Genomic DNA, 19,616 nt, shown 5'->3' on the forward strand with positions numbered 1-19,616 from the left:
TTTTCTCTTCTTACAAGGACACCAGTCAGACTGAATTAGGGCCCACCCCAATGGAGAAGGAAATGGCAACCCACTCCAGTACTCTTGTCTGGAGAATTCCATGAACGGAGGAGCCTGGTAGGCTACAGTCTATGGGGTCGCATAGAGTCAGACATGACTAAGTGAATTCACTTTCCAATGGTGGCCTTATTTAAACTCAACTCTTTATTTTTTTATGTTTATTTATTTATGTATTTTGTTGGCTGTGCCTCATGGCATGTGAGATCTTAATTCACTGACCATGCCCCCTGAAGTGGAAGCATGGAGTTTTAACCACTAGACCACCAGGGAAGTCCCTAACTCACCTCTTTAAAGGCCCTATATCCAACCACAGCCACATTCTGAGGCATCTGGGGTTAGGTCTTCAGTATATAAATTTTGGAGGGTATGTACAATTCAGCCTGTAACTGTCCTCTTAAATTAAGGGAAGTATTAATAATTAACAATGCTCATCCCTTTATTTAGGACAAATAATCCTTATCCTTGCTGGAGAAGACTCTTGAGAGTCCCTTGGATTTCAAGATCAGTCAACCTTAAAGGAAATCAATCCTGAATATTCACTGGAAGGACTGATGTTGAAGCTGAAGCTCCAATATTTCAGCCCCCTGCTGTGAAAAGCCAACTCAATGGAAAAGACTCTGATGCTGGGAAAGATTGAAGGCAAAAGGAGAATGGAAGGGCAGCAGAGGATGAGATGGTTAGATGGCATCACCGACTCAATGGACATGAATTTGAGCAAACTCTGGGAGACAGTGGAGGACAGAGAAGCCTGTAGCACTGCAGTCCATGGGGTTACAAAGAGCTGGGCGTGACAGAGCAACTAAACAATGAACAATCCTTGTACATGAAGAGGATCCATAACCATGTAACAATGGGAAAGTCCAGCCCAATGTTAAGGGACTGTTAAGAGAGGCATCTGTACTTCCCCTGGGGCAGAAACATTAAGTGCACCCAAAATATGCATATTGCTGTGAAAGTGCTACACTCAATATGCCAGCAAATTTGGAAAACTCCGCAGGGGCCACAGGACTGGAAAAGGTCAGTTTTCATTCCAATCCCAAAGAAGGGCAATGCCGAAGAAAAGTTCAAATTACCGCACAATTGCACTCATTTCACATGCTGGCAAAGTAATGCTCAAAATTACCATATACTCCCTCACATTTCTCAGCATCTTGCTCACAGGAAGGCCCAGAGGACTAGTTCTGGCCTTTATGGAGCTCTTAAGGGCCAGTGGAAGCTCTCCAGCTTGCCCTTCTTTGGCTGTTTTGTTGTTCAGTCGTGTCTGACTCTTCATGACCTCATGGACTGCAGCATGCCTGGCTTCCCTGTTTCGGGAAGCTTCTTGGCTATGGCAGCCAGAGAAGCTTCATTCTGAAAGGACAGAACTGCAGGCTGGAAGCAACCTAGATCCCTGAGTTACCACATGGAAGAGAGCTGCTCTGGCATCAGCCAAACTGCATAAACGTGTAAGAAATAAAGCTTTATTGTGCAAATCACAGCGATCTGGAGCTCAGTCTATCACACCAAAACCTGATCTATCGGACACACTAGTTGTCAGAAGAGAGCTGAATGCTGGGGAAGGGTCACAAAAGACATGTCCATCTCAGACCTGCCGCGAATTCACTACCTAATCTTGCACGGGAAGCCTTATTCCTAACAAATGCTTGCACTCTGCCCTTGGTTAGCTGGCTATGGTAACAAAGCCTAAAAAGAATACAGTTTGTTATTACTGGGGCTTTATATATACAATATCAGCCAAAGACTTTTCTTTCACAATGGCTATTAGGCCAGGACTTCCCTTGAGGTCCAGTGGTCAAGAATCTGCCATCCGATGCAGGGGACCTGGGCTTGATCTCTGGTTGGGGAACCAAGATCGCACACTGCTGTTTAGTCGCTCAGTTGTGTCCATTGCTTTTGTGACCCCATGGACAGTAGCCTGCCAGGCTCCTCCATCCACAGGATATTCCAGGCAACAATACCAGAGTGGGTGGCCATTTCCTTTCTCCAGGGCATCTTTCTGACTCAGGAGTCAAACTGCATCTCCTACACTGCAGGTGGATTCCTTACCCCTGAGCCACCAGGGAAGTCCGCATGCCATGGGACAGCTAAGCCCAGGTGTCCCAACTACTGAGCCCCTGTGCTACAATTAGAGAGCCCACAGCGAAGATCCCACATGCAACAACTAAGACCCAAAGCAGCCAAAAATAAATATTAGGGAAAAAATAGCTTTGGGCCATCTTCTGAGCAAGGAATACATTGTGTAACCAGCTCAGGCCCTTAAATCAGAGCCATTTATTTATTTATTTCATCTGTAAATAATGCATCTCCCTGGCATTGTCCACTCTGTGCTGTGGTCATTGGTTAGTGCCTGAGCTTCCAGTACCTCAGTCTGTTCCACATACTCAGAGCTGCCGCCCCCAAAGGCCTCCTTATGTGCACCCCAGTTCAGTTCAGTTCAGTCACTCAGTTGTGTCCGACTCTGCGACCCCATGAATCGCAGCACGCCAGGCCTCCCTGTCCCTCACCAACTCCCGGAGTTCACTGAGACTCACATCCATTGAGTCAGTGATGCCATCCAGCCATCTCATCCTCTGTCATCCCCTTCTCCCCCTGCCTCCAATCCCTCCCAGCATCAGTCTTTTCCAATGAGTCAACTCTTCGCATGAGGTGGCCAAAGTACAGGAGTTTCAGCTTTAGCATCATTCCTTCCAAAGAAATCCCAGGGCTGATCTCCTTCAGAATGGACTGGTTGGATCTCCTTGCAGTCCAAGGGACACTCAAGAGTCTTCTCCAACACCACAGTTCAAAAGCATCAGTTCTTCGGTGCTCAGCCTTCTTCACAGTCCAACTCTCATATCCATACATGACCACAGGAAAAACCATAGCCTTGACTAGACGTACCTTAGTTGGCAAAGTAATCTCTCTGCTTTTGAATATGCTATCTAGGTTGGTCATAACTTTTCTTCCAAGCTCAAAGGCTGATATACATGTGGAAGGAAACCGCAAAGGCTACAATGTTCCCCACTCTTTACCGCCCTGAGACCTTGGTGCCACAGACATCAGCTCTGAGAGATAGTGTCCTGAAAAGAGGTCTGCAGAACAGAAGTACAAATATAGACCCACATTTGTCTTTGGAACCAGATGTCTGAAGCACTCCCTTGACATAAAAAAAAAAAAAAAAAAAAACCTGCCACAAATAATACACTCATTTACTACTCAGGAAATATGCTCCTTTCACTGAAAAGTGATGACATGAAATTGAACCAGCTCCCAGTCCTGCTCTGAATTATTCTAACTGTGCCTGTAGCACAGAGAGGGTCTTGTAGAGAAAACAAATGCAATAATCGAGAGGCTTCCAGATGCACCCCCCCCTAAAAATATCAGTCTTGCATTCTTTCTGAATTGGTCTCATTTTATGACACGGTTATATAGCAAGTATTTTATTGACTTAATCTAGTAAAACCCAGCAACCTTTTAACAGCTAACAGATAAGGAGGCGATCCAGGGTGGCTGCTTACTTGGGAGATCTGTTGAGAAAGAAAGAGTCTTTGTCCCGGTTTAAGAGTTGATGGTAGATGGCGGAAAGGCCGTGATGCTCAGAATCTCAACAAGCCATATGATTTTGAGAATGACTTAACACTGTGACGACCTGGTCCACACAGGCACCTCAAAGATGTGTGCTATAAGGACAGCTCAATCTGCAGTTGACTTTCCCCTCTGCCCGTGGTGGCCAAGCTCTCTGATGTCTCTGTGTTCGTGGAGGTAGGGGCCATGTCCCCCAAAACCCCTCTGGGACCAGCTCACTCAGGACCCTGGAGTCCCTAAACCATTTGGGCTCCCAGTTTTCTCTTCTTCAAAAAAGTTGGGGTTGCACCCCATGGAACTCTGCTCAGTGTTATGTGGCAGCCTGGATGGGAGGGGAGTTGGGGAGAGAATGGATACGTGTGTATGTATAGCTGAGTCCCTTTTCTGATCACCTGAAACTATCACAGCACTGTCAGTCAGCTATATCCCAATACAAAATAAAAAGCTCAAAAGCAAAAAGAATTAAAAAAAAAAAAAAGCTGGCTTGCACCAGATAATCTCAAGTCCCTTTGTGTTCTAAAATGCTCTGATTCCTGAAACAAAGAAGGATTTATCACGCAGTCGTGTCCGATGCTTTGCAACCCCATGGACTGGAGCCCTCCAGGCTCCTCTGTCCATGGGATTCTCCAGACAAGAATACTGGAGTGGGTTGCTATCATCATCAATACTAGCTACAGCTTCTGGTTCCCCCACCCCCACCCCATCAAACTTCAGAGAGCTTCATGAAGCGGAAACCATGGGCCTCTCGATTTCTACCATGCTATACTGCACAGGGCGGCCACAGAGCTCAGGGGACACAGGGCTTAAGCAAGTCCATAAATATGAAAAACGTTTTGTGAACACTTATAAAGGAAGTCAGAACTGGGCCAATCCAAACACCCCATCTGGACTCCCCCTTCATTCTACTCATCACTTCAATTCCCCCTCACCCTCACCAAGTCCTGAAACAAGGACCAGATCTAGAGGGGACGTTCACTGATGTCATTCTTCACGCGTCATTTTCAGAGCCTTAAGCTAGTCTGGGTCTAGCTTAAGCAGACGTTGAAATGGGCTTAAGCATGTGAAGATTTTATTAGGGCAAATGCCTGTGAGAAAATGGGGAGGGAGGCCAGGGAAATTCAGGAATTCCAGGGCTTCTTTGGTGGTTCGGACAGTAAAGAATCTGCCTGCAATGCAGGAGACCCAGGTTCAATCCCTGGGTCAGGACGATCCCCTGGAGAAGAAAATGGCAACCCTCTCCAGTATTCTTGCCTGGAGAATCCCATACACAGAGGGGCCTGGTGGGCTACAATCTATGGGGTCACAAAGAGTTGGACACGACTGAGTGACTAACACTTCTACACTCTCACAAGGAGGAACCTGAACATTTCCCCTGCAAAAAGAAAAAAATGTTGATTCACCTTGAACGGCCATTTGCAGTACATCAGGCAGATAGAAGTCTTCAGACACCCCTGTAGCAATGAGGCAAAGCCAAAAATGCCTGAATACCCACACCTCGATCCCCTCTTGTATTCTGTCTGTTGCTGGGCCAAGAACCTTGCTTAGAAGCTGACACCACTCTTTTGCAACATACCCTTAGTTTTCAGACGTATCAGTCAATAAACGAAGCAGTCATAGTGAGGGAAAAGTGTATTTCACAGTCGTTATAAAAGTACATATATTTCATAAAGGTGACGTAAATACAGTCCTTACTTATGACCAAATCGTACAACCAAAGCCAACTTGACTTCCGGATATCACACGCTGATAGTCGTCACTTTCGGCAGTAACTACACACAGGCTGACTGAGCTCACGGGTGCAGACTAACAAGAGACAGCCATGGGTCCAAGAGACGAAACACGCTTTGTACTTACCAAAGGGATACTCAAGGTCTCCATATAAATATAATAAAATAATAAAGAATTCAACATTTCTCCTCTCACTCGACTCCATAGATTTGTCGGGCGCTCACACACACAAAATACGGGTTCTCCCCTTCCTCACTGCCCCCTCACCTCTCACTGGGCTTGGAATAAACCTGAGTTCACAGTTCAAGTTGCCAGTGGTGACACAGACAGTCGGCTGTTCTGGAAGCGTGCCAGGATCGGGGGACACGTCCCAGCAGGTGAACACAGCGACACAGAAATGCTCATGGTCTTGAGGCAAGTAAAGCATGAGAGAGACAGAAAGAGCTTAGACCAAGTTCGCGGGCACGCAGCCTGCAAGCCTGCGGAGCCACACTTGCAGCTGGAAACCATCTTCAAAGAGGGTTCTTCACTGATCAAAAACCCAACACTCCATGTCAAATGGAGAGAGGGACTTCTCAGCTGCTTCTTTTCTTCTCTCTGTTTAAAAAAAAAAAAAAAAGCTCTACTTTTCAGTGGAAAGTTCCAGAACCTGGTTTGGAGCCATCCAAAGGAGTGCCACCCACGGTGGGGAGTCTGACCTCCTCCCAACAAGCCCCAGGGCTGGGGCGATCCCCAACAAGGCGAGGGGGAGTAGCAGCCCAAGGTCTCGTCAAGATCAGCCAGGAATGGGCACAGCCAGGTGTCCACCCTCTCTTTGCTCAGTCAGGGACATCTGGGCCAGAAGGAGGTCACCAGTGTGGAATGAGAAGAAAGGAAGACCCACCCCCAGCGCTCTCTGGCACAGGCTGGCTGCCAGGGGAAGCGAAGGCGGGCTTTGCAGGCTCCAGGGTCATGGCCTTCTTTCAGATCAGTGGGCTGGGAGGACTAGCCCCGGGGTGGCCCCAGCAGCAGTTTCTGATCACGCCCGCAGCAGCCAGCAGCTGAAGACTCCAAGCCACAGTGGAACCTGGCTCCGAGCTGACTTGCATCCAACCTGTGCTGATTCTACTTCTGCCAATTCTGTTCATGGCCGAGTGGTCCCCACCAAGGGCCAGGGCCCCAGCCCCAGTGGAGACAGCTCCCGGCAGGCTCCTAACTAGACAAAGACAACACTGGGATCCACAAAACACATACACAGGGACGGCATGGACACAGATCCAGAGGTGCATCTTTGGTTCCATCCTTGGCAAAAGGTGTGAAAACCGACCACGGATTCAAAGCCTTGTTTGAGGAACCCTGCTTTCCTCAAAGAAGATACAGTACTGTATTTTGAACGTGAGTCCCTGCACAAGAGTCTCTCACTGCTCACGGCAAACTGGCTGAGCTCTAAACCACACTTGTCGCCTTGGCAGCTTGAAAACTGCATTGCACAGAGCTAGAGGTGCCTTCCGGGCGCGTCCATATTCAACCTTACCTGTCTTCTCTTTCTAAATAACCGACTGTAACTATGCTCTGCACCTTCCAGAAGGATCCGGGCTCTGGTGATCCAATGGGAAGGACAGGCAGCCGGCGAGGATCACGTCCCCCCCTGCAGGGCACCAGGGGCCAGCGCCACTGAAAACGTCACCTGGGCAAGCCTTGATGCCCTCCATGCTCGTCCTCTCGTGAGAACAGGAGTTTGGTGAAATCACTTCCCATCTCGCCACCCAGGTTTCTAAAAATCATGTTGACTCGATTTAATGACATCACATAAAGAACAATAACCTTTGGAGAAGATACTAATAATTCAACTGTTAGCAAGTTTCAACCAAGTGAAAAAAAATTCCATCAAGACCCTGCTTGGCAAATGAGTGTCCCACATTGGTCTTTTCCATTCACTGGGGACCCCGCTGTGGGGATCAGTCTTGGATCCAACCAGAGAGGGTGGTGCTGGTTTCTAAGCTTCCTGCCCACCTTCCCCAGGGGCTCCTGAAGCTGGGTTCTCTGGGTGACCAGCTCTTGCCACCCTGCAGGGAGTTCTCTCGATTAAAGGAGGGGAAACTGTGGCCTGGGTGAACCACCTTGTGCTTCCCTGCCACGTGACTGCTGAAATGAGACCAACCCACTGAGAGGCGCACACAGAGCACAGCGCAGAGAGACGGCTCAGAAGGGTGTATCGTCTGAGAAGGCCGAGGCCAGTGCAGGGTTCTCCCTGCCAGCCCGGCGGAGGGAGGTGGGTGGAGGGCCAGTGAACAGGTGGGAGGAAGGAGGCCATGGCTGATGGAGTTGGCCACACAGACAGCCAACCTTCCTGGGAGTCTCAGCATCTCCAGTGGGGACCCTACATGAGAATGGGGAGTACAGGCTCTGGGTCTGTGGTTTCAGCTGCAGGGACAGCGACTGTCAGGAGGAGGTGAGGCTGTGAAGGGTACTCCAGGAGAGGTGTTAGAATCTTTGCACCCTGATTGATACGGGGAGCTGCTCCACTGCTTTCCTTAGAAACGCCCAGATGCCCTTCTCTGGCCCAGGTTAGCACTGGCCTTTAACCCCATCAGCCAAGTCGAAGGAGAGGCTTGTGGGGGCCAGGGGCTGCAGTGGGGGCATGCTGGCCTCCAGGGGCCTGTCTGCAGAAGGCTGCAGGCTCTGATGCCGCTTCCTCAGCATCTGTCCGATGCCCATCATGGGGAACCTGCCTCGGCTCTTGACACAGTTGGGGCTTCCCAGGGGTTGCGCAGGGCCATTACCGGGCCCCGGGGCTGGGGAGCACGTGCCCTCCTCTTTGGGGGGGCTGTTCTTCTCTTCGTGAGCAAAGGAGACCAGAGTGGGGTGCAAAGGAGTTTGGAGGGGCAACGGGCTTCCAGGCAGCAGGACAGGTGAGAGTGTCCGCTCACAGCGAGCCAGACCCCCAGGGGAGTTCAGAATCCTATAGTGATGGGACGGGGAGAGTAGTTCTGTCTGGTCGTCTCGATCCACGGACTCGAAGGAGCGCACCATATCCAGCATCAGGGGGTCTTCCTTGATGGGGAGGCTGGTGCTCCCAGGCCCCTGCTGAGGGGGCTCCGGTTTCTTCACAATCCTGGGGGTTCTGGGGGGTGGCACCGGGATGAACTCCATGGAGGAGGAGGCCACACAATTGGAGTCCGAGGTTTTGCGAAAAATATTGCGGCAGCCGAAGGAATCTGCACACCAAGAAAGAAAAGGAAATGTGAAGACACCACAGTCAGTGCCCACGGCCCTGTTCCCACGTACTCGGACCCCAGTTGCACTGAGACGGGGCGGGAGGTGCCCAGGGGAGGTCAGACGGGACGAGGGGCACATGGCTTCCCACTCTCCCTGCGGGGAACCAGACGGACTTCCTGGAGTAGAGCGGACAGAAGGCTGGGGACAGGAGGCCTCCTGGGTTCTGACTTGCCTCACGGCACCAGCTTAACTTCTGCTCTCCTTTCTGTTGCTTAAAATTCTGGACCCCGCCCAAGAGCCTCTGAATGAAAAGGTCTGTGGCTCAACAGAATGACCACAAAACTGCTGGAAGCACGTGGATCCCAACTCACTGAGGACTTGCAAGTTTAGTCCTCAGATAATCAAAACCGGAAGGAAAGTTTCTTCGTAACTTAAAAAAAAATATCATGGTAAAAATTACATAACATAAATTTTAAACTGCTTATTTATTTATTACTTAACCTCTTTTAAGTGTACAGGGCAGTTAAGTACATTCACATGCTTGTGAAATAGAACTCTTCACTTGCAGATCTGCTAGTGGTTGCCTGGGGCAACTGGTCTACACATCTGACTACTCTAGCTCCCTCATGTAGGTGGAATCTACAGCATTTGTCCTTTCGTAACTGGCTTGTTTCACTGAGTACAGTGTTCTCCAGGTTCCCCTGTGCTGGAGCATGTGTCAGAATTTCCTTCCTTTTTAAAATTTTTATTTATTCATTACTTTCGGCTGTGCCGAGCCTTCATTGCTGGGCGGGGGGTACTCCCTAGCTGTGGTATGCAGGCTTCTCATTTTGGCAGCCTCCCTTGCTGCAGAGCATGGGCTCCAGTGTGTGTGGGCTTCAGCACTTGCAGCACGTGGGCTTCAGCAGTGCAGCTCAAGGGCTCTAGCGCACAGGTTCAACAGTTGTGGCGCACGGGCTAACTTGCTCCTCGGCATGTGGGATCTTCCCAGATCAGGGATCAAACCTGTGGCTCCCGCACTGGCAGGCGGATTCTCTACCACTGAGCCACCAGGGAAGCCCCAGAATTTCCTCCCTTTTAAAGACTCTCTCATGACTTCTGGTCTCCCTGGAGCCTCACCAATCCTGAACAGGGGTGAAACACTCTTCATCTATATATCTCAGGCAACCAGCCAACTCCCGTGGCTTCCATCTCAAGCTGGCACAGGCTAGAATCCAGGTTTGCAGGCTTTGGCAGAGAAGAAAGGGAAAACCCCCGGTGTTTGGCGCTGAGGGAAGTGAAGCCAGGTTCCCATGGATCAGGCCCTGTCTTGGTTGGTTCTCCTACCATCACACCTGACAGCCCTGTTGGAGCCTGGAGGCAGGAGCGAGCTGTTGCCACCGGGAGCTATTTCGGCGACAGCCAAGGGCACTGGGAATCCTCTTTCCCTTACATAAATATATACACAGATCCCCAAATAAATCTCCTCCTGGGGCCAGCACAGATGCCTGAGATTCACGGGCAGAGAGATGGGAAATTTCATTGATGGCTAACGTCTCCAGCGTTCCAGCTGGCACGCAAGCCCCCTGCCTCTCCCTCAGATGGCTGTGTGCCCCAATCTTGTAGCCCAGCTTCTCCCTCCACCCACTTCTGCTTCCTCTGCTTGCCTAGAGGTGGAAATACTGGCAGGATACCTCCCACAGGCACCCTATTTATTCCCACCCCAGAGTCAGCCCTGGGGCAGAGACCCAGACCCTGCCTGGTCCCCAGCAAGAAGGGCAGTCACCCTGCCAGAGCGATAGGCATGTTGGCTGGCTCCTCCTCACCCCATTCTTTCCGGGAGGGAGTCAGCTACCCTGGTTAGCAGAGAAAGCTCTAGAGCTAGCCTGCTGGGCTGGAAATCTGGACTCTATCACTTACCAGCTCCCTGACTTTGGAGAACTCTCTGTGCTATTTCCTCATCTCTAGAAATGGGGGTGAGAATGATCTCATGGGCTGAGCTAAGAGCTGAAGCAGTGCCCGCCACGCCATGAGTGGTCAGTGTGAACAGTTAACACAGGATCCTCAGCGCTTCTCGGCACAGATTCCCAAATCCCAGGACAAAGGCAAAATGCAAAGGAACAGATGACAGCTGGCCCAGGAAAGTACCAAGGAACAGACTCTTATGTAGCCTCTGGGGTTACCTAAGTGAGTGAAGCTGCTCAGTCACGTCTGACTCTTTGCGACCCCATGGACTGTAGCTCCCCCAAGCTCCTCCGTTCATGGAGTTTTCCAGGCAAGAATACTATAGTGGGTTGCCATTTCCTTCTCCAAGGGATCTTCCCAACCTAAGGATCAAACCTGGGTCTCCTGCATTGTAGGAAGACGCTTTACCCTCGAAGCCACCAGGGAGGCCCGCTACAAAGTTAACCCCAAATATGCAGCTTCTACCTAGACCTTCCTTCGGGGAACCCACAGGATGCCACTGTTGAGGGCCCGGATTCACTGCTGGTTCCAAAGCCAGGAAGGAAGGTCTCCCGAGGAGGGACAAGCACAGTCTCTCCAGTGGGGCCCCTGCCTTCCTGACGGCTGCAGAATGAAATGGAACCAAGTAGATTTGCTCTTCCCTGGGTGACAGCTGGTCCCTCCTAGAGTCAGAAAGACCCGTGCTACTGTTTTGAACGTCCCCAGTACTTTGCCAACAAAGGTCCGTCTAGTCAAAGCTATGGTTTTTCCAGTAGTCATGTATGGATGTGTGAGTTGGACTATAAAGAAAGCTGAGCACCGAAGAATTGATGCTTTTGAACTGCGATGCTGGAGAAGACTCTTGAGAGTCCCTTGGACTACAGGGAGATCAAATCAGTCAATCCTAAAGGAAGTCAACCCTAAATATTCATTGGAAGGACTGATGCTGAAGCTGAAGCTCCAATACTCTGGCCACCTGATGCGACAAACTGAGTCACTGGAAAAGACCCTGCTGCTGGGCAAGATTGAAGGCAGGAGGAGAAGGGGGCTACAGAGGATGAGATGGTTGGACCGCATCATCATCATCAACTCAATGGACGTGAGTTTGAGTAAACTCCGGGAGATAGTGAAGGACAGGGAAGTCTGGTGTGCTGCAGTCCATGGGGTCTCAAAGCAAAGAGTCAGAGATGATATTATGACTGAACAACAACAGTATACTTTCCTGCTGGTTAACGTCAGACAGCCAGAGCCCTCCTGGAACCTTAGTTTCTTCACATTTAAAACAAAGGGATCTAAGGCTGGACACCACCACCTCTCCCATCCCCGCTCTGTAAGGGGAACGCTCCTCTACTCCACAGTTGGACACGCACTCCTGGCTCCCCGTGCCCCTCCAGGCTCTCAGGGTGTGTTAAGTCTCCTTTCTGCATCCCTGGATGCCTGCTCCAGAGGAGGGAGACCCATATCCATCAGTTACCGCATGTGCTGGACGATGAATGAGGAGGAGAAGCCCACACGTGTTTCTCATTGAAGTGAAAAGTGAAAGTGTAAATCACTCAGTTGCGTCCAACTCTTTGTGACCCCGTGGACTGTACCCCGCCAGGCTCTTCTGTCCATGGAATTTTTAGGCAAGAATACTGGAGTGGGTCCTCCTCCAGGGGATCTTCCTGATGTAGGGATCTTTACCATCTGAACCATCAAGGGAGCCCTTATCTCACTGGATCCACCCAATAGCTCTGACAGGTAGGTTTCTTTTCACAAGGAAGGGAATCAGTAAAGATCCTCAGAGGATGAGGAACGTGGGGCATCAGCAGCCTCAGAGCTGGGTTTGAGCACCCTACCTCCACCCAGAGCCCAGACTCTGTGGACCACATGTCACTGCCTCTCAGGGTATACTTTTCAGGGAAGGCTCCCACAAGAGCATGCCCCATCCCTGCTCCTGAACCTCAATCTCTGCCCCTTAAAACTGAACACTGATGCCTGGCTCCATGATACTATGCACCCCAATCTCTGCTACCTCAATAAAATACCAAGCACCCCAGTTTCTACTCCCACAATGCCATGCACCCTGGTATCTGCTCTCCCACAAAACCATGCACCCCAGTCCCTGCTCCCATAGTACCACCCACCTTGACGTCTGCTTCTGCAAAATCATCCCTCCCAATCTCTGCTCCTGCACCCCATCTCTATTCCTGTACCCCATCTCTGCTCCTGCTCTCCAATCTCTACTCCTGCACTCCATCTCTACTCCTGCACCCCAATCTCTGTTCCTGCATCCCATCTATATTCCTGTACCCTATCTCTGCTCCTGCACCCGAGTCTCTACTCTTGTAATACTTTACACCCTGATTTCTGCACCCACAAGCCTATGAACCCCAGTCTCCTGCAATACTTTACACCCTGATTTCTGCGCCCACCCCGTCTCTGGTTTCTCAAATCCCACCCACACAGGTGGACCACACCAAGCAGTCAGGACAAGGTCTTGTTCTCACGTTGCCTCTCAAGCATTAATTCTGCTTTCCCATGGGCACAGGAGTAGTGTCTGTCCCAGGGGCGCACACAGAAACCAGCATGGGATACACAACAGCCACGCAGTTGAACACGAGAGGCCTAGACAGTCCCCCACGCTGACCCACCTTTGTCAGGGAAGCCAGGCTTAGAGGCCTTGCGGTCCTTGAGCAGGGCCCTGGTGCTCTGAATCTGCGTGATGAGCGAGGCCGACGGCTGTTTGTGCGACGGCAGGTTCTTGTCCAGCTTCTTGGAAAATGGTCGATGAAGAAAATCCCCTCTTTTTTCTTGTTCTTTGGGCTTTTTATCCTTCCAATCAGAAGCAAACATAGGTACTCAGATGCACACAAGAATGCACAACAGGATCCCTCTTTGAATAGTTATCAAAGTAGAGTTAAGAAACCTCAGTTTTCTAAAACGCCAGGCTCTCAGCTGCATCAAGGGAAGCGCCCAGACCCAGAGGACACTCCAGGGAAGCCACGGCCCTCTCCCTGGGCCGCAGTGGGCTTCGGTGGTCCCCAGCTCCCTGCACTGTGCTGTTCTGGCATGTTCCATCAAGGGCAAGGATATCCCTGGGTGGTCCGTTTTCTTAGAACAAGCTGAACAAACCGAGGTAAAGCCTATGAGGACTCCTGGTAACCTTCCGTCTTAGCTACAGCGGAGTCCTAAGATTCTCCCCAAGTAGAGGATTTGCAGAGGCAAGAAGCGCTCCATCACAACCTCAGTGTTCAGTGAAGCCGAGGAGGTGGACGCCCGACCCATGGAGCCCTGAGCCTGCTTGGGTTAATTTCTGACCCCTGTCTTGCCCTGCTCACGTGGGCTCCTGCTGTTTAGTCACTAAGTCATGTCTCTGCTGTGTGCTCACTCAGTTGTGTCTGACTCTTTGCGACCCTATGGATTGTAGTCCGACAGGCTCCTGGGTCCGTGGAATTTTCCAGGCAGGAATACTGAAGTGGGTTGCCATTTCCTCTTCCAGGGGATCTTCCTGACCCAGGGACTGAGCCCGTGTCTCCTGCACTGCAGGCAGAGTCTTTACCACTGAGCCACAAGGGAAGCTCACATGGGCTCTTACTTGTGAACTTCCATTGGCACAAGTCAGCCGTTTGTGCTGTCAAGTCTTGCCCTGATTGAACTCAATTATAATCCCTCTGACGGGAGTGAATTTGACTGTTTTATACATCTTCAACCCCACAGCCTCTGGCATGAAGCCAGGCATGGAGAGAAAGCTTATCAAATAGTTATTGAAATATTTAAAAAAACAAAAACAAAAGAGCCAGTGGAAACGGAACTGAATTAAAATGAATTGGGTTCAAGCTTCTGGGAAGGGTGATGCCACAAGGAAGAGGCTTTTTTTCTGGCCCTAAAGACTGTGTTTGATGTTTACTGTCAAACAGAGGCAACCGAATCCCTGACCTCACCAGGAGTGCGGGTGTGGGGGGGAAGAGACCAATTTTCACATTTTTTTGCCTTAAACCTTAAGAACATTTGCAATTCAATAAAGCTCATCTATTTTTCATGGATGCTGTTGAAAAGCTTCTCAAGGAAACATCCCCTTGCACTTGGGTAGCCCTTTCTAACAAGGAGTTTCAAAGCCTTTCTGGATTGGGGTCCATTGTGGCCAGGTTTTGAGTGGGAAAGATGGCAGAAGAGAAATTGGATGTGGGGGCACCCACCCCAGCCTTGAGTGCCACCTCAGGGCAGCAGCTGCTGGGAGCCCAGCCCTGGCTGAGGTGGCTCGCTCCCCCCACGGGCGGGTGGTCAGGACAAAGGCAGAGGTGAAGGTCCTGCAAACACCGTCACCAGCGTCTGATCAGCCACCACCAGCTTTACTGAGGATGCTTGGAACGTCAGACGCTACGCTAAGAGCATGACCCCTGATGAGGCAAATCCTGTTATCCCCTCTTCCAGAGGTGCCTGCAGTAGCTAAATATACCCAGACAATTCAAAAAGATGCATGCACCACTGTGTTCACAGCAGTACTATTCACAACAGCCTAGGCCTGGAAACACCCTAAACGTCTGTCGACAGATGAGTGCATACAGAAGATGTGGCTACGTACACACGAGGGACACTACACAGCTGTGAAAAGAGAAGGCCACTTGCAGCAACACGGATGCACCTAGAGACTCTCATCCTAAGTGAAGCGAGCCAGAAAGAGAAAGACAAGTACCACAGGATGTCACTTATATGTGGAACCCAAAACAGGGCACAAGCGAACCTATGTACAAAACAGAAAGAGACTCACAGAGAACACACTTGTGATTACCAAGGGGAAGGGGGAGGCGGAGGGATGGAGTGGGACTTGGGGGTTGGAAGATGCAAACTGTTACATGCAGGATGGATGAACAAGGGCCTACCGTTGAACACAGGGAACTATATTCAATGTCCTGTGATAAACCATAGTAGAAAAGAACAGTCAAAAATAGGGATGTATACACATGTATCGGAGAAGGCAATGGCACCCCACTCCAGTACTCTTGCCTGGAAAACCCCATGGATGGAGGAGCCTGGTGGGCTGCAGTCCATGGGGTCGCTAAGAGTCGGGCACAACTGAGCGACTTCACTTTCACTTTTCACTTTCATGCATTGGAGAAGGAAATGGCAACCCACTCCAGTGTTCTTGCCTGGAGAATCCCAGGGACGGGGGAGCCTGGTGGGCTGCCGTCTATGGGGTCCACAGAGTCGGACACGACTGAAGCGGCCTAGCAGCAGCACACATGTATAACAGAGTCACTTGGCTGTACAGCAGACATGGGCACAACACTGTAAATCAACTATACTTCATTTTTTTCTTTTAAAAGAATTCACCCAGGAGCCTGACAGCAACTCAGATTTTTGCAGCCCTCCCTGAAAGTCGATGTGTTCTTAACCCTTGACTCCACACTGCCCTCTGGAAGATGGAGCAGGGCCAGGCTTGTTCTGGTGGCAGAGAAAGGCTAGGCACAGTGACTGCTGGGGCAGGGACCACACTGTAGTCCAGGGCCTCCAGGGTGCTACAGAGGAGACCATGAGCAGGATGCTATGAAGGGCGGAGCGGAGGGCGGGGCATCCGCTCCTGGTCAAGGCTAAGAGCAATTCTCCACCGCCTCCCTCTCCCTCTTTCTATCAAACACCAACAGGCCCTCTGCTCTACAGCAAAGAAGAATGAACTTTCACCATCCCCAGCCTCTCCCCAAGCAACAAACGGCCTGTCCCAAAAAGTCTGGCAGAATTCCATCCCAAAGTCTGGCTCCATTCTATCTGTTTTTACAAGCAAACTCATCAGTTCTACCTGGTAACACCTTAAACAGGAAAATAGAAATCAAATGAACTTTTGTGATACATTGTAAAACAATATTTGGAAGAAAAAATAAAACTGGAGTTCCCTCACCCTCCACCGCTCACAACCCCAACATTGCCCCCCTTTTTTTAGGACAGTGAGTACATCTTCCTTTGGGCTACCCTGCATTTCCTGCTCTCAGAGGGCTCCTGCCGGCAGCCTCCTGGGTTCATCTCAGCTCCTTTCTAACTCTCTGTGGCTTCTCAAAGATAAAAGGATCAAGATGCAAACTTTCAGGGGGGCCAGTATCACCACCCAGACAGAGCTCATGAACCAAAGGATGTCCAAGATGTGAGAGTTCTCTGTAGGACGAGATCAAGGTTGGCTCTAGAAATCTCTCCTTCAACCCACAAAGGGATCTTTGGCAATGAGCAGAGCTGACTCACTGGACAAGCCCCTGATGCTGGGAAAGATGGAGGGCAGGAGAAGCGGGCAACAGAGGATGAGATGGTTGGATGGCACCATCAACTCAATGGACATGAGTCTGAGCAAACTCTGGGAGATAGTGAACAAGGAACTGTGCTGCAGTTCATGGGGTCACAAAGAATCAGACACGACTGAGCTCCTGAACAACAACGAGAAAGCCCACGATGGGGACAGAAGAAAGGGGACGTGGATTTAGGACTAGAGTCTGGGGAACCTTACTCACATCGCCCTGTCGATCCTGCACCTTGGTGTTGTTCAGTCGCTCAGTTGTGTCCAACTCTTTGCAACTCCATGGACCGCAGCATGCCAGGCTTCCGTGTCCTTCAACATGTCCTGGAGTTTGCTCAAACTCATGTCCATTGAGTCAGTGATGCCATCGAACCATCTCATCCCCTGTAGTCCCCTTCTCCTCCTGCCTTCAATCTTTCGCAGCGTGGTACTTCCTCCAAACTACCCCCATCCTCTCCCCCACCCCCAGAGCATTCTTCTCAGCCTGAAAGAACAGATGACTTCATAGTGATGGGTTTCTAGGGAGATGCCAAGAGTTTACTGCCCATCTGCTCCTTGGGGGTGGGGGACAATGCCCTGGATCTGTCCCGGTGATCCCTCAGGAAACTGACTTGTTTACAAGCAGCCATCTTCATGTCTTCCAAGCAGAGATTCATAAATGCAACCGATTTTCCAATTCTACCATTTTCATTTGCATGGCCTATTTTCTCCAAAAGAGATTTCCCAGGGAGAAGGATGCTAAATTGCCTTATGTAACAGAAACAGATCTTCAGAAGGACTAATTATGTTCCCCCTTCGACATGCCTGCACCCACTCCCGCACACCCCACCTAGCAACGCTGGCCGCCTGCAGGCCTCTTCAGTCTCCCTCTGATTCTCATGGGTGGGCAGTGTGCCCCTCATCCGCATGTGCCTAAGGGCGGGTGGTGGAGCTGAAGCTTCAGGGGTCTTCTCTGCCCCCTCATGCTCAGTCCATACCCTCCAAGGCGGATCCAGGAGGAAGCCAGAGGCCCCAGATGGAAGCAAACCCCATATAAAACAGCCTCTTCTCTTTAAACCATTTTCCAACCACCACACATGTGCATGGATGTTTTTCAAAAAAACTGGATGCCTTGAATATGCAGACCCTGACTTCCCTGGTGGTTCAGTGGTAAAGAATCCACCTGCCAATGCAGGAGATGTAGGAGATGTGGGTTCGATCCCTGGGTTAGGAAGATCCTAACCTGGATGAGATGGTTGGATGGCATCACTGACTTAATGGACGTGGGTTTGGGTAAACTCCAGGAATTGGTGATGGACAGGGAGGCCTGGTGTGCTGCAGTCCATGGGGTCGCAAAGAGTTGGACACGACTGAGTGACTGAACTGAACTGAACCTGGAGGAGGACGTGGCAACCCACTCCAGTATTCTTGCCTGGAGAATCCCCACAGACAAAGGAGCCTGGCAGGCTAGAGTCCACGGGGTTGCAAAGAGTCAGACACGACGTAGCGACTGAGCACAGGCCCAAGCCCATTACATAAGGGAAGCCACAGAAGCTTGATTCTGCCATAGGAAATAAACAAATGAGTATAAAAAGGGCCTGGTCCGTAAATTAGGCCACTGAACCAGGAAGCCGTGGACTGTTCTAAACCCCACTTCTTTACAGGTAGAAACACAAATGCACAGCCAAGTTTGTTGTTATAGCAAGATGAATTTTAAAAAAGTCAACTACACAGGTGGCTCTATTGGTAAAGAACATGCCTGCCAATGCAGGAGACATACATGGGCTTGATCCCTGGGTTGAGAAGATTCCCTGGAAGAGGGCATGGCAACCACTCCAGTACTTGGAGAATCCCATGGACAGAGAAGCCTGGTGGGCTACAGTTCATAGGGTCAAAGAGTCAGACATGACTGAGTGACTTAGCACACACACAGAGAAAGCTGATCTGATCTGAGGGGATTCTGACAAATCCACTTATAATAGGATTCTGCATGTCTGAATTCAGGACAGGATGAGGGGTGTGCAGACTCCAGAGCTCTGGGCAGGGATTCCCTAATCTTCAGGGTCATATGCAATGGTGACTTTCATGTGTCAAGTTGGCTAGGCCAGGGCACCCAGTGTCTGGTCAAACACCAGTCTACAGTTTGTGGTGAAGGTTTGTGTTAGATAAGAATGACATTTAAATCGCTAGGCTTTTGAGTAAAGCAGCTTGTCTTCCACAATCTGGGTGGGTCTTGGGCAATCAGTTGAAGGGCTTAAGAGAAGATGTTTGGCGGAAACCTACACAATAGTGTAAAGCAAATATCCTTCGATTAAAAATAAATTTAATTTAAAAATGAGAGAGAGAAGACTGAAGTGTCCTGGTTTCCTTCTTTTGAAGGAATTCTGCCTCCAGAAGACTTGGGACTGGAGCTGAAACATAAACTCTTCCCTGGGTGTCCATGCATCACACACACACACACACACACACACACACTATTGATTCCGTTTTTCTGGAGGACTCTGTCTAATCCATCAGAACCTCTCCCAATTTCTTACCTGCACAGCATGAAATTCAAGGTCTCTTGCCCAGGTGTCCAGGGAGGCCTGCAAAAAACCCAGCATTTTTCAACAATTCAAGAAGCTACACTTGTTTATTCCCTAAACTCACCCCTTCCCACCTGCAGCTCTGGTTGAGGGTTACCCATTTCAGTGTTTGCAGACAAGAAACCAAACTGCCCCAGAAGCAGGCGGCAGATGTCCTAATTCCTGCCCTGGAGAGATCTTCTAGGTAAGGTTTATATTGAAGTCTAGGACACATGACGGAGGGGTGCTCTGATGATGAGTAAGGCGTCGACTCGGTTTTCTCAGTCAATAAAAGCACGCGTGAAAACGGCGCCCAGATCAAGAAACAAAACCCAGCCAAC

The 19,616-nt window shown here is 50.2% G+C and overlaps 1 protein-coding gene across 1 annotated transcript in view; it reads right to left on the reverse strand.

Annotated features, from left to right (window-relative positions):
• Positions 1-5,235: 5,235 nt before the first annotated feature.
• The window catches only part of HUNK (hormonally up-regulated Neu-associated kinase), a 129,960-nt gene continuing 115,579 nt past the window's right edge, over positions 5,236-19,616 (reverse strand). The window contains exons 9-11 of the mRNA XM_061415467.1: positions 19,249-19,296; positions 13,107-13,287; positions 5,236-8,549 (exon numbers count right to left, since the gene is read on the reverse strand). Of these exons, the coding sequence (XP_061271451.1) occupies positions 7,900-8,549; positions 13,107-13,287; positions 19,249-19,296 (879 nt within the window). The 3' untranslated portion in view covers positions 5,236-7,899. The remainder of the gene's footprint in view (positions 8,550-13,106; positions 13,288-19,248; positions 19,297-19,616) is intronic.

Source organism: Bos javanicus, chromosome 1, assembly GCF_032452875.1.
Source record: "Bos javanicus breed banteng chromosome 1, ARS-OSU_banteng_1.0, whole genome shotgun sequence".
Classification (NCBI taxonomy): Eukaryota; Metazoa; Chordata; class Mammalia; order Artiodactyla; family Bovidae; genus Bos; species Bos javanicus.